Source organism: Notamacropus eugenii, chromosome 5 (assembly GCF_028372415.1).
Source record: "Notamacropus eugenii isolate mMacEug1 chromosome 5, mMacEug1.pri_v2, whole genome shotgun sequence".
Taxonomy (NCBI): Eukaryota; Metazoa; Chordata; class Mammalia; order Diprotodontia; family Macropodidae; genus Notamacropus; species Notamacropus eugenii.
Genome location: NC_092876.1, coordinates 219,170,052 through 219,182,618, shown reverse-complemented (window position 1 = coordinate 219,182,618; position 12,567 = coordinate 219,170,052). Strand labels below are relative to the sequence as shown.

The following is a 12,567-nucleotide window of genomic DNA, read 5'->3' as shown; positions in this document are numbered from 1 at the left end:
AAGAAGAGTAAAATTCACCAATTTATATGTGAGTCCACTTCAGAAAGTGCTAAAAGTAAATGTTGCTATCAGAGGCCTGTAGAAACTTAACTCTGTATTTCTCTGAGGATCATTGATTCAGTATTCACTAATTCATTGTTCACAGTGACTTAATGGGACATAACTACCACAAATTATGAAAATCAGCTCTAATTCTGAACTATTAGGTCTGTCCAAAAGTGAAACGTGTTGCCCTATCAAGTAGTGGATTGTTCTTTGCTTGAGGTCTTCAGGTGAAGACTGGATGATCTCTTGTGGGGAGTATCATGATGGGGATTCTTGCTCAGATACTGTTTGGATGATATAATCTCTGAGTCCCCTTCCCATTGAAATTTGGTGGCATTGCCTGACTTCCTTTAGACCTAACTCGTCTTCCTTATTGGAGAGTTCATCCCAAGCTTTCCCTGGGTTCTCTTGTTCTTCTTTATCTTAAGTGTGTCTGACCAGGTCTGACCAGGCTGAATAACATGACTTCTTTTAGACAAATCTTATACCTTTCAAGAGCTAAGCTTTTGGGGATTATATTAACTTTCAGTTTTCTGAAATCACACTCATATTTTTTAAACATAGGAATTTTACCTATGTATGTATTTATTTCATTAGGTTGCAAAAGTTGTTATATGATCACTAATATCCGATCAAGATTCTTCATCTGCCCTAGAATCATGATAGAAGACACAGCTACAGCTTGGAATGGTTGCAACAAGGCAATATGTACATAAAGGAAAGGATACACAGCACAATTAAATATTGAGTGCCAATAAAGTATTTGGAAAAAGTGTAGTGAAAGGCAGCATAGTATAGTGAATACTGAAGATTATTGGGAGACTTGGGTTTATATGCTAACTCTTGGTTGTGGGCATTTAACCCCTCTGAGTCTCACTTTATAAATCTGCAGAATGGAGGTCATAAAATCTGAGCAAAAAGCCAACTGAAAAGCCAACTAATCCAACCCCTTATTTTTCATATGGGGAGCTAAGGAGTAAGAGGTTAAGTGGCTTACCCAGGGTTACACAGGTAATTTCACTGGAGGCAAGATTTGAACTCAGATCCTCAGATATCAGAATAAGAACTTTTCCTTCTATGCAGTGCTCCACCTCTAACATTTTTTCTACTACTCACTATCTGATGTCATAGGACGTTAAAACTTAATGTTGTTATTACTTAGGTAATAAACACTATTTTGATTAAACAAATTAAACACATTAAATAATTCAGATGAAATTAAATAAAATAGTTTACCCAAAGTAAATGAGATAAAAAGATATAACCCTCAAATCCACCTCTTCTTCCTGGGCACAATGAACTGCAAAACATGTGTTCTCTAAACATCTGTCGTTTTTAAATTGGTGAATTGTTTTATGTGTGGGAATGGAAAACATGTGAGTTTAGGGTTCCATCTTAGTCATTTCTTACCTCAGTCAGCAAATGGCCTTTTGGCTAAAAACCCTTGTACTATCAACTATCAATAATTTTGTATGTCTTTTATCTTGGGACCATCCCCTGTTTTGACAAGATAATGGAATCTTGTCATTTCATAGTTGTGTGGGGAAATTATTGAGGATTTTTTCTTCATTTCTAGGTTATGTGATCTCTCTTGGGAAAGTGTTATATATTTTCAAGATTAAAACTACCTAGATGTTAGAGAGCAGTTATTAGTGGCATAAAATCTTGGGCTTTGCCCCAAAGGGCTTTACATCAAAGGTATTACTCAAATCTGACAACACCTTGAGTTTTCTTGCAGAAACTGCTAGAAATCCCAAGGCTATAACCAATTGTGCCTATGTAACAAAATCCTAAAGGTTTTCATAAAATACACATATACAAAACTTATTTTTATTTTCAACTTCAAGAGAAGGGAAAACACTTGGCCACTAGGTTCCTTTAGAAAACCAGCGTCTACTTTGCTAAGCAGCTTCTTCATCATGGGGAGCAGCAGACTTTAACTGAAACTTTACCTCTACATTTCTGAATTTCTCTCCAAAAAAATTTTAATGACTATTTCTAGTGATGGTTCTTTAAGAAAAAAAAAACTTAAAACTTTTGTTTGGGATCGTGATTAAGGAGTAATGACCTTCCTCTGCTGCAGGTTGTTGCTTCATTTTTAGAAAATACTTATTTTGGAGAGGATACAAGAAATTGTGCTGTGTACCAGGCAAACAAAACTTTGTTACCCCTGCCGTGTGGTTCCAAACGGGAATGGATATGTAAAATACCAAGAGGTAAAAACATAAAGAGCTTCAGTCCGTGTATATATGGTGCATTTTCTTATTCTCCCCCAGGGATAAAGGGATGTGGGACTAATATACATAAGCTTTATATACTCATCAGCCAGGAGGCTCTGGGAGTTAGTGTATGAAGAGTCTGCCTCAGTGTTGGAAGCCCAAGGTTCTACATCTGCCTCTCATACATACTAGGCAAGTCACTTAACCTCTCAGTTCCCCAGGAGATTATTTAAGACCACAAGTGATAAACCAATGGTTGATCTGCACCAGTGGAGGAACTTTCCCACACCAATAAAATTACAGGTCCAATACAAATCAAAACAACAAAAAGACCCCAACAATATGTTGAACTTGTTTCCGCTGAATATATTTAATTAGTTGCACTGTATATCTTTACAGAAAGGAGGCATGATAGCTTTTTGAGAGTTAAAAGGAAATGAGAGGGGCATCTACATGGTACAGTGGATACAGCACCAGCATTGGAGTCAGGAGGACCTGAGTTCAAATGTGACCTCAAATACTTGACACTTACTAGCTGTGTGTGATCCTGAAAAGTCACTTAACCCTAATTGATTTGCATTAAAAGAAAGGAAATGAAAAAAAGATGTCACTGGTATTCAAGAATTCAGTCTGTTACACAAGTTATCAAAATATTCTGCTGTAATTGTAGAAAAATTGCCTCTGCAGATATGGTTACGTCTTGATTAATACAAATAATGAATTCCATTGAGTGGTCGCATATGTTAAATTGAGTATTATTTTGAGTTACAATCATGTAAAATGTGATGATTGGTTCTCACCCAATGAATTTATATGTAATGCAAATTCAAATAATGAGACCACTCCATAGGATAAATTATTCACACTAATTGGGACCTAGCTTTACAGGTCTATGTCATGTTGGCATTTTTAAAAAACATCTTCTTGTGTATAATATATCTACATGGTTAGTGGGTATCATCAGACGCATCATCTGCAAGTATGCAATGTTTTGCACTGCATAGATATAATATATATGTATATACATATATACATATATATTATGTCAAGTATCACAAATTACTTCCATTAATTGATTGTAAGAGCATTTTTAAGCTGAAATGAAAATTATTTTTAAATTCAAGCTGTTTTAGATGAAATGCCTCTTGTGAGAAAATATTCAATAATTATTTTCCTTTTATTTATAAATCATCTTTTTTCCTTTGCAGATGTAAAACCAAAGATCCCCAAATGGTACATGCATGGTAAGCCATTAACCTAGCAATTCTTTATCTTGTTATGAATTATTCCATTTCTGTCATTATCAGCACTTCCTTTTTACCATTCTAAAACTAAGCATATTTTAAAGTTAGTGATGTAGTTAAATGTTCATGGGAACTACTATTATAATTTATTTCTATTTTTTATGATTTGTGATTTAACAACAAGAAATGATTCATAAAATGAGTATTAGGCTTGAAGTTAGAACTGGATTTGAGTCCTGGCTTGATGATCGTGGCAAGTCTTTTCACTACTCTGAGTTTCAGTTTCATCTTTAAAAATGGGACCTGTACTTCCTTCCTCTCAAAACTGTTGTCAAAAAAATGGTATTGAGATGCTATTATACTGTTTGCCTTTTAAAGACTAATTGGTGTGGATGGGTGTGTGGTAGTAGTAGTAGCAGCAGTATTGGTAATAGTAGTAGTAGTAGTAGTAGTAAATGATTAAGGAAAATGAACAATTTGCATAGGTATGAAGGAAATAGACACAAATATAGAAAATAAGAGCCATTCCCCAAAGTTAAGTGGTAAAAGATATGAAGAGTTTTCAAAAGGATAGCAAACTATCAAGTCATATGAAAATATGTTTCAAATCATTAATGGTAAGACAAATACAAATTAAAACACCTGTTATGTTTTACTTCACACCCAGAAAATTAGAAAGAATGAGAAAAAATAGAAACCATCTGTGTTGGAGAAGCTATAGGAAGACAGGAACATGAATACACTGTTACATCTGTGAATTGGTCCTCCTGCTCCAGAAAACAGTTTGGAATTATGCAAGATTAAATTGTATGTACTCTTTGACCCAGAAATACCACTACTGGATCTGTAACCAAGGAGCCCTGAGACAGAAAGAAATGTCTAATATATCCCCAAATATTCTTAGGAGAACTAAAATAAAGAGATCTGATTAGATTATCACTAAGTTTCCATAATCTTGATCCAAAAACCTAGAGCCAAAGAGGGAGTCCATTGATTAGGGAACAACTAAATAAATTGTGTTACATCAGGGTAATGGAATATTATTGTGCAGCAAGACAAAAATACGAAGAATTCAAAGAAACACGGGATGATTTATGTAAACCACTGTAGAATGAAATAAGCAAAACCTGAAGAACAATATGTACAATTATAGTCATTGAAATGAAAAAAATAAATGGAAGAGAAACTGTTAAGTAATTACCCTCTACTTTTGGTCCCAGAGAACAGATAGTGAAATATACCTCCCTGTTCTAGGTAAGGGATCAGCAACTACCGGAAAAGAATGCTACCTGCATTTTGAGATGTAGTCACTATTGGTTGTTTTGGCCTGACATTTTCATTATTGAAAAGGAGGATTCATTTCAGGGCAGTCGAGGGGAGCTAATCCAGAAAGGACTTACTGTAAAAATTTTAAATGTCAACAAAACTTTTTTCAAGAAAATGAGAGGTTTAGGCCTTTAAAAAGAAAACTCTTTGACAATCTTAGAGTCAATCTACGACTATGCCTTCTTTCGAATATATGGTACATCTTCTGACATAATTTTTAAAATTTCTGTTTTAGATGAACCATGGCTTTTCCATCAAGGGACTGAATATCTTTTTCATAGTGATCCTTCTGAGTGGGCAAGTTTTGAATTTGTCTGTGGTTGGCTCCGCAGTGATATACTCACCATTCATTCTCCACTTGAACAAGAATTTATCCACAGCAGAATAAAAATGGTAATCAGATACAATTTCTACACAATAACCTTGAAGATTTTTAACATTAGCTCACTCCGTATTCTTTGAGACATTTCCATGTTGATTTCAGACCTTTCTTGAAACTCTCCAGAAAACATGGTCATATTTTTAATCTTCTATTAGAGAGATTGAGAAGGCAAGATAATTGACCTTGGCATGTGGATGTCATTCATTTCATTTTCCTTCATTCTTGATTAACAGGAATGTTGCTAAAGAAGCAGGGATTTTGCTTTTGCAAAGTTTATTCTTTAATTAAAGTCACCTGCTTCCCAGGCTTTCAAGTTATACAGAGTTCATGTACAGCAGGTGGTGACTAGCAATTCCTCTTTTCCACTAAAGACAGAAAAATAATGGGTTTAAACCATAGGATTAAGAACTTGGACTGGTTGAGGAGAAGAACATGAGAGTTGTTGAACAGGAAAAAGGATTACCAAAGGAGGTTGTGGCTTTTGTCTTTAGAAACCTTTGAAAATGAAATAAAGCCTCATCTTTCATCTATGTTTTTTATATACATTTCTGCCTGAAGGCAGAAGGAGAAACTAGGTGGTCTTGCAGGATCCTTTCCAGATCTAGCACTTTCATACTATTTTATAATAATTGATCAAGGAATAATACCTTGTCCATACATGGTGGCTCTCTCCAGTAATCCCTGCTGCTGAAGGAGGTTGAGGTCTTATGTTTGGGAGTTCCGACAAGCTGCAGGAGGGTGTCCCCACCAAATCTAGCACAAATATGGGGAGCCTACATAAGTGGTGGTCTACTGGGTGGCCTAATGAGGCATGAACCAATCCAGGTCAGAAAAACTTCCATACCTAGCAATGGATTCTTCCATCCCAGGTGAGATTGAGAGACTTGGCCTATAAAAAGGGAAAGGAACAGAGAGAAAGGGAGAAGAAAGGCATAATACCATGAACTTTTAAGACCAGCAGGAGGTTATAATTATATTCCTGATCAAGTAATATTTAATATCAAATATATTATAGTACAGTAGAAAAGATACAGACTTTGGAGTCTATCTCTGCCACATAATCCCTGTGTGACATTGAACAAGTTTCTGGGCTTTCCTCATCATTCTGCTAATAAAGGGGCCATCTTAATCTTTCTGACAAAGATTAAGCTTTCCTCTAAGACTTTCCACAGTGTCCTGGCAACCATTCCTTACTATTTCCTCTTACTCTCTTCTCACAGTTGACTTGGTACAGTGGAAAGAACACTAAATTTGCCATCACTGAATTTGGAGTCGCAGGACCTGAGTTTGAATCCTGGGACTGTCACTTAGTGCCTATGTGACTTTAAGGGTCAAGTCACTTGACTTGTCATAATTCAGTTTCCTCCTCTTCAAAATAAAAGGATTAGCCTAGAAGAACTCTAAGGCCCTTTTTGCCCTTTTACCGCAAAAACCATGAGTGTATGATTTGATGAGCCTATAAATTTCCTCCCCCACCCCTAATCTCACAATCAGTGGGGTTGGTGGAAATAAACAGAAAATCCAGTTGAATTGGGAAGTCCCAGGAACCTAACAGGGACTACCACCACTTTCTCAGGCTTTGACCTTTCCATCTGTATACCAGATTGACCTTGCAGCATCTAGCATATTCAGCTAACTACCAGCTGGCTGTCTTAACCCAAGCCCTTGTTACTATTAGAGGCATGAGATAGCCTGGTTTCATTTAGGTAGTATCAAATCTGTAGTTGCTGTGCACATTCAATTTCCTAAAGCATCTTTTTTCCTGTTAGTAATAGGGTTGGGCTTTTTTTTTTTCATTTTTTAAGCTGTTTGACCACTTAAATTGGTGTGCAAGGTCCAAAAATAAAGAGATTCCTCATTTTGTTAATCCCTATTGGAGTGGTAAAATAAGATGGAGCCACATTCTCCCTAGAGAAAGGATTAAAACACAGAGGACCTTTAACATCTCAGAAAGCAGAAGCAGGGCAAATTTTCATGGTGTTGCTCTTTTTTACTTGTCAGTTGTGTACCTCTCCCACTTAAATAGTTCTTAGAATTGTAACAATGCAAAGAAACAACAACAAAAGGTAGTTGCATGACCAGACCCAACCTTTATATGAACAAACAGGACAAAACCCCTCCAAAGGCTGATAAAGAGAACAGTTTTAACTAAATGTTTTCTCATGTTATCCATAGACCTTTCATCAAGAGAAAGAGTGAGTCATTATTTTGTCTCCCACTCTTTCAGCAACTGAAAAGCTGTATTGAAAAAGCCCAACAGGGAGTAGATTGGTAAATACTTGTTTTCCACACCAACTTAAAGATCCTCAAGCCAATGCTCCAATTGTAAAAAGAAAAAAAAGAACTGTCAGAAGGAAGATGTGTGGCATGAACCATCAGCTAATAAATGTGCTAAGTTCCCACTGTATTGTGTTTTGGGATGCTGTCTGTATGTTGACTTTTTAAGGCATAAAGACTCCCTGAAAGTTGTTACTGGGTGTGCAGACTTTAGAATATAGGGAAAGAGAGAGCTTCAATTTCCTGGGTTACAATTCTAGCACTGAAATTTTCTTTGAAATGAAATATATTGCTTTTTATGCTTAGCTCTGTACATCTTGACCATTAAGAAATGCTGATATAAAATCCATCAAATACATGAGTCAGTTGGCAAACCATTGGTAACTTTATAATGGGGACTTTTTGCATTCTCTGACCTTTTATTTGAATGGAGAAGGTAATATTGTTAGTTATAACAGTGATCTTTTGCTCTTCAGTGGTTTTTTAACCTTTATCCAATCAACATCCCTGGGAAAATAGAAACTTAATTTCAGTCAAAGAGAAAGCAAGCTAGTATTCCATCTTTACTGTGATTTGTACTTTTACATCTTAAGACCTTTCTTGGAGTTGGAAACTTTACTCTTGAATATGTGATCCTTATTTGTTGGTGAAAGATTCTTTTGCAGTGAGGAGAGAACTGTGATTATTTAGGTTTATTGGTTACTATTTCCTTTCATCATGAATATGAGATATTTTAAGGTAACAAAAGTCTAAATTTTCTTAAAGTGGTAGACATGGTCATTTTTTCTAGATAATTGGATAAGATAACAAAGAACAAATAAATACTAACCTGGTTTTTCCTTTGTTTTCTTTTTTGCCAGCTATCTAAGAATAATACAAATTGGTGGATTGGGCTCCGTGAAGACAGACCTGACGATGGATTTCAGTATGATTTGCATTTAATTGTATTTAATTCTCATTGACAGACTTGATTTTCAGAATGATTAAACCAATCTGTGTGATCAGTGCATAACATGTCTCTCAATCATAATTTATTGCTTACAGGCTCATTCTCCCTAGAAAAAAGACATTGTGTCAGTTAAAGGGAACATTCTGACCTTGATTCACCTCCCTACCCCAGATCCCAAGGATAATGTGAAGAGATGAGTATGCAGAATAAAAGAGGGATATGGGCTTTATTTTTTTTAATTTCCTTACAGTTGGAGAGATGGCTCACCATTAATATACCAGAACTGGGATGATGGAGGACAAAGATCTGTGAATAATCAGAGTCAAAGATGTGGCTTCATTTCATCCAAAACAGGTCTTTTTGCTTATCTTTTAGGGGGCATTTTTCATAAATTAATAATTTGCAAGGTTGCTTAAGAACTATTTTTTGTTACATCAATAGCATTTAGGGGTGTGGTAGCGGTAGGGTTTTTTTTCCAAATTAATTTGCTTCTCTTTATAAGTCTACACACTGATGGTGTTGGCTATATGATCATCTTGTAATTTGTTTACAACTTGGTAACTTTTCTTGTGGACTAGGGTAGCAGCAAAAAATGAAGCAGCCTACTGAGACTGATTTTAAAAAATTACCCATTGTGGGCTTTGCTCTTTGAAGCAACAGGCCCTTGGCATCCATTTTCAATCATTATTCTTGGTAGATGAAAATCCGTTGGCTAGAGGTTTAGCATTTGTGAGTTTATTTGAATGTTTGCATTTGAGGGAAATTGGATTTGAGAAAATGTGTCCATGTCCTCTTGTTAAGGGTCTGTCATTAACTCTTATTTGGCCTATTGCACCTTGTGTTTAGTAATGCTTTATCTTAAGATAAATAATATATTTTATTTCCCAGGTGGCTTTGTTTTGGCTGTGTAAGCTTCTTGTCAATTTGTTGTTATGATTACTTATAGCATTACATTCCCACTTAATTAAAAATAATTCATTCCCAACTTAACCGTGTTAACATCCACTGTTTATAAAAAGAAAGACAAAGTCAGTTTCTGTTATTACCATCAGGCTTACTTAGATTCTGTGGCAAATTACATGACACTTTCCTGAGATTGTTTGGAAACTGCATTGCTTTTACAGCATTCCCTTCCTCCTTTCTAATCAATAAATGGGAGCATTTCCATTGACCCTGAGAGGGGATCCAGCTTGATGCTAACCTGGTGACCAAATGTCAGGAGGTGCAGAAGAAAAGAAGCCCACGTGATAAAAGATGCCTGAGTTTCTTCCCCTGGATACATTTAGAAAAGGAAAGGCCTTGTGATGAGCCAGCTTGAGTTTACCAGCAGGTGTCACAACAGACTACAGAAAGCTAGTTTGGGAATACAGAGGCTAGTCTAAACAAGAAAAGAATGAGGTCTCCCCTTTCAAAACCATGAATTCCTTCTGGCTCACATTGCTGACACCAAGGTGCTGAACTTGTCCTGTGCAATTGGCAGGCGCTGCCAGCCATGGGGGGTTCGGCTTCAAGCAGTCTGTGTCGTGTTAGATCTAATCCTCTGCTTAGAAATCCTTCTTCAAACCCATGAAAATACCCACCTAGAAAATCTAGTTTCTTACAAATGACAAGGTGGTTGGATAGAAATAAGAGGGTTTTGTGTGAGTGAGTGTGTGTGTGTGTGTGAGTGAGTGTGTGTGTGTGTGTGTGTGCTACCCAATAGTCTTTGCTAAGAAGTTTGACTTTTTCCTACCCAGTTTCTGTATAGTAAGTAGTAATAGTTTCAGAATGTCACAATTATAAAGTTGAAAGTTATACCCCACACAATCTATTCTTTTGGAAACTTCTTTACTACAAAATTCTCAAGTTATTAAGCAATCTTCTCATTTTGTTCTTTCCCTTCCTGTCAAAACTAAACATTTCTAAACAAAACTGTTAGTGTAACAAAATATAGTAAAGTTATCCCTTCCATATCCCTTCATATCTGGAGAATCCTCATGAAATGCTTTGGCCCTCCCTTTGTACCAGAAAAGAAGTCTGAATTACTATGATGTTAAAGTATAAAATATGTTGATATTTTACAATATTATACATATGTTTTGTGTATTTCTGAGTTTCCAAAGTTTTTGTTGTCTTCTGGCCTTCCTGCATCATCTTATGACTTTTGCAAAACTTCCAAAAAATTCCTGTTTAATTTCTTAGGCCAACCCATGATATGTCAAAATCGCAAAGGGAAAAGTCACAATGTGAAAGAGATAACTGTTCTCTTTCCTTCATGAGCCAAATATTCACATGGTGTCAACCAGGTCCCCCTTTTTGAAAACCATGTTCTTTACCTTTGCAAAATATTCATGTACATACAGTGTGGTTTCGTTAGCCAGTACTGCTTGAAAAACATATGACAAGCCGTTAATTATAGTTCAGTTGCTAGAATGAAAAATAAATTTTAGAATGAGCAAACTATAGCTAGCCATAGCATCTGTTGAAGGGGTGGTTGAATCAGCAATATTTTCGAGCCCTTTCTAATTTTTTTTTAATTTTTCCCTTTCCAAGGACTCTGGAGTAATGAAGATTGCTCTGTTCCCATGTCTAGTATTTGTAAGCGTAAAAAAATATGGGTTATAGAGAAAGAGCGAGATATACCAAAGCAACATGGATTGTGTCCTAAAGGATGGCTGTACTTTGACTATAAGGTAAACTTGATTTCAAGTGGTGAGTTATTTTTCTGTAAAATAAGTTTCCATTTTGGGAAAGTAAAAAAGAAATTAATATGACTTTCAAGATCAAAAGCTCTGAGTAGGAAATGGGAAGTTAATTTTTGGCATTCAGCCTACTTGACAATTTTCCAGGTTATGCTCCTACCTCCATGCAAACATTTAGGATGAGGATTCAGCAGTCTTATTTACCCCTCTCCTCTTGCACACCTCCTAGCTTTATATAATCTGTTAATATGGCTGACATTCATTTGTGCCCCTGTAAACTTGCTTTTCAGTTGTTTTATACGTATGAGCTTTACCTTGAGACAAAACGAAACTCCTCCAGGACACAGGCTGCATCCTCCATTTCTTCTGTGTCTTCTGGGTCTGGGCCCACTATTGTGTTGGGAACATATTATGAACTGAGACATAATTGTCTTTGATTTTTCAGATCAGTCTCAAGCCTCACAAAGTTTTGAATCTCCATGCAAACTGAAATAAATGAAAGATTTACCAGTAGGGCTTATTTTGTTACCTTAGAGTTGTGATTTCATAGACTGCTTAATTAACTCCTGAATAGTTCCTCTATCCCCACAGTCATACCTAGTTTTTATAAATTATTCTATGGGCCGTAGGTGGAAGCTGCTACCATGAATGCCAGGAGTTATAATCGTTTAACTATTTGTTATTTTGATAATTTAGAAACCCCCCAAAAATCATGATCCCTGTGTTTCAGAGTATTAAATTAACAGAATACATGCTGTTAATTGAAATAGTATCTGGTTCTTTCCTCTAATTTTTCTTCTACTGTTTATTTGAAAAATCTAGCCATTATCGTCATGGGTTCTTACTCATGGTCCAACCAGCTCCGTGGTACAATGTTAGACACATATGGCTGATCTCAATGACCTCACAGAATCAGAGTAAACAATTACTCCCTATCATTTGAGCTTCAAATTCAATTTAAATTACAGTATGAAGAATTTAGCAGTTGACACCATTAAGTTATAAACTGAAAGATCTTTAGTGGTTTTAGTGAGCTGTAAGCTCGATATGATTCAACATGTAATTTAGGAGCCAGAAATAAAGAATAAAAACTCAAGTCACATTGGGCTGGTTGAGGGGCAAAGCTTCCAGGAATAGACTTCATTGAAATATTAGGCTCAGTTCTAGACACCACAATTTAAGGATGCTGATAAGCCTGAGAGTGTTCAAAGCAGGACAATCAGGATGGGATAATGAAGGGCTTTGAGGATCCATTGAAAGAATGGGTCATGTTTACCTTGGAGAGGAAAAGAATTAGGAGGGAATGTGGTTGTTGTCTTCAAGCTTTTAAAGGGCTGACCTATGGAAGAGGGATTACGTTCATTCAGAGCATAACCAGGAATGATGCATGGAAATTCCAAAGAGACAGATTTAGGTTTGATGTTAGAAAAACTTCCCAACAATT

General features: G+C 36.1%; 1 protein-coding gene across 2 annotated transcripts in view; it reads left to right on the top strand.

Annotated features, from left to right (window-relative positions):
* The window catches only part of PLA2R1 (phospholipase A2 receptor 1), a 145,422-nt gene that overhangs the window by 106,711 nt on the left and 26,144 nt on the right, over positions 1 to 12,567 (top strand). For both annotated transcript variants that reach the window (XM_072612131.1, XM_072612130.1), the window contains 6 exons: positions 2,129 to 2,261; positions 3,473 to 3,508; positions 5,070 to 5,227; positions 8,354 to 8,418; positions 8,693 to 8,796; positions 10,975 to 11,114. In XM_072612131.1, coding sequence (XP_072468232.1) covers positions 2,129 to 2,261; positions 3,473 to 3,508; positions 5,070 to 5,227; positions 8,354 to 8,418; positions 8,693 to 8,796; positions 10,975 to 11,114 — 636 coding nt within the window. The remainder of the gene's footprint in view (positions 1 to 2,128; positions 2,262 to 3,472; positions 3,509 to 5,069; positions 5,228 to 8,353; positions 8,419 to 8,692; positions 8,797 to 10,974; positions 11,115 to 12,567) is intronic.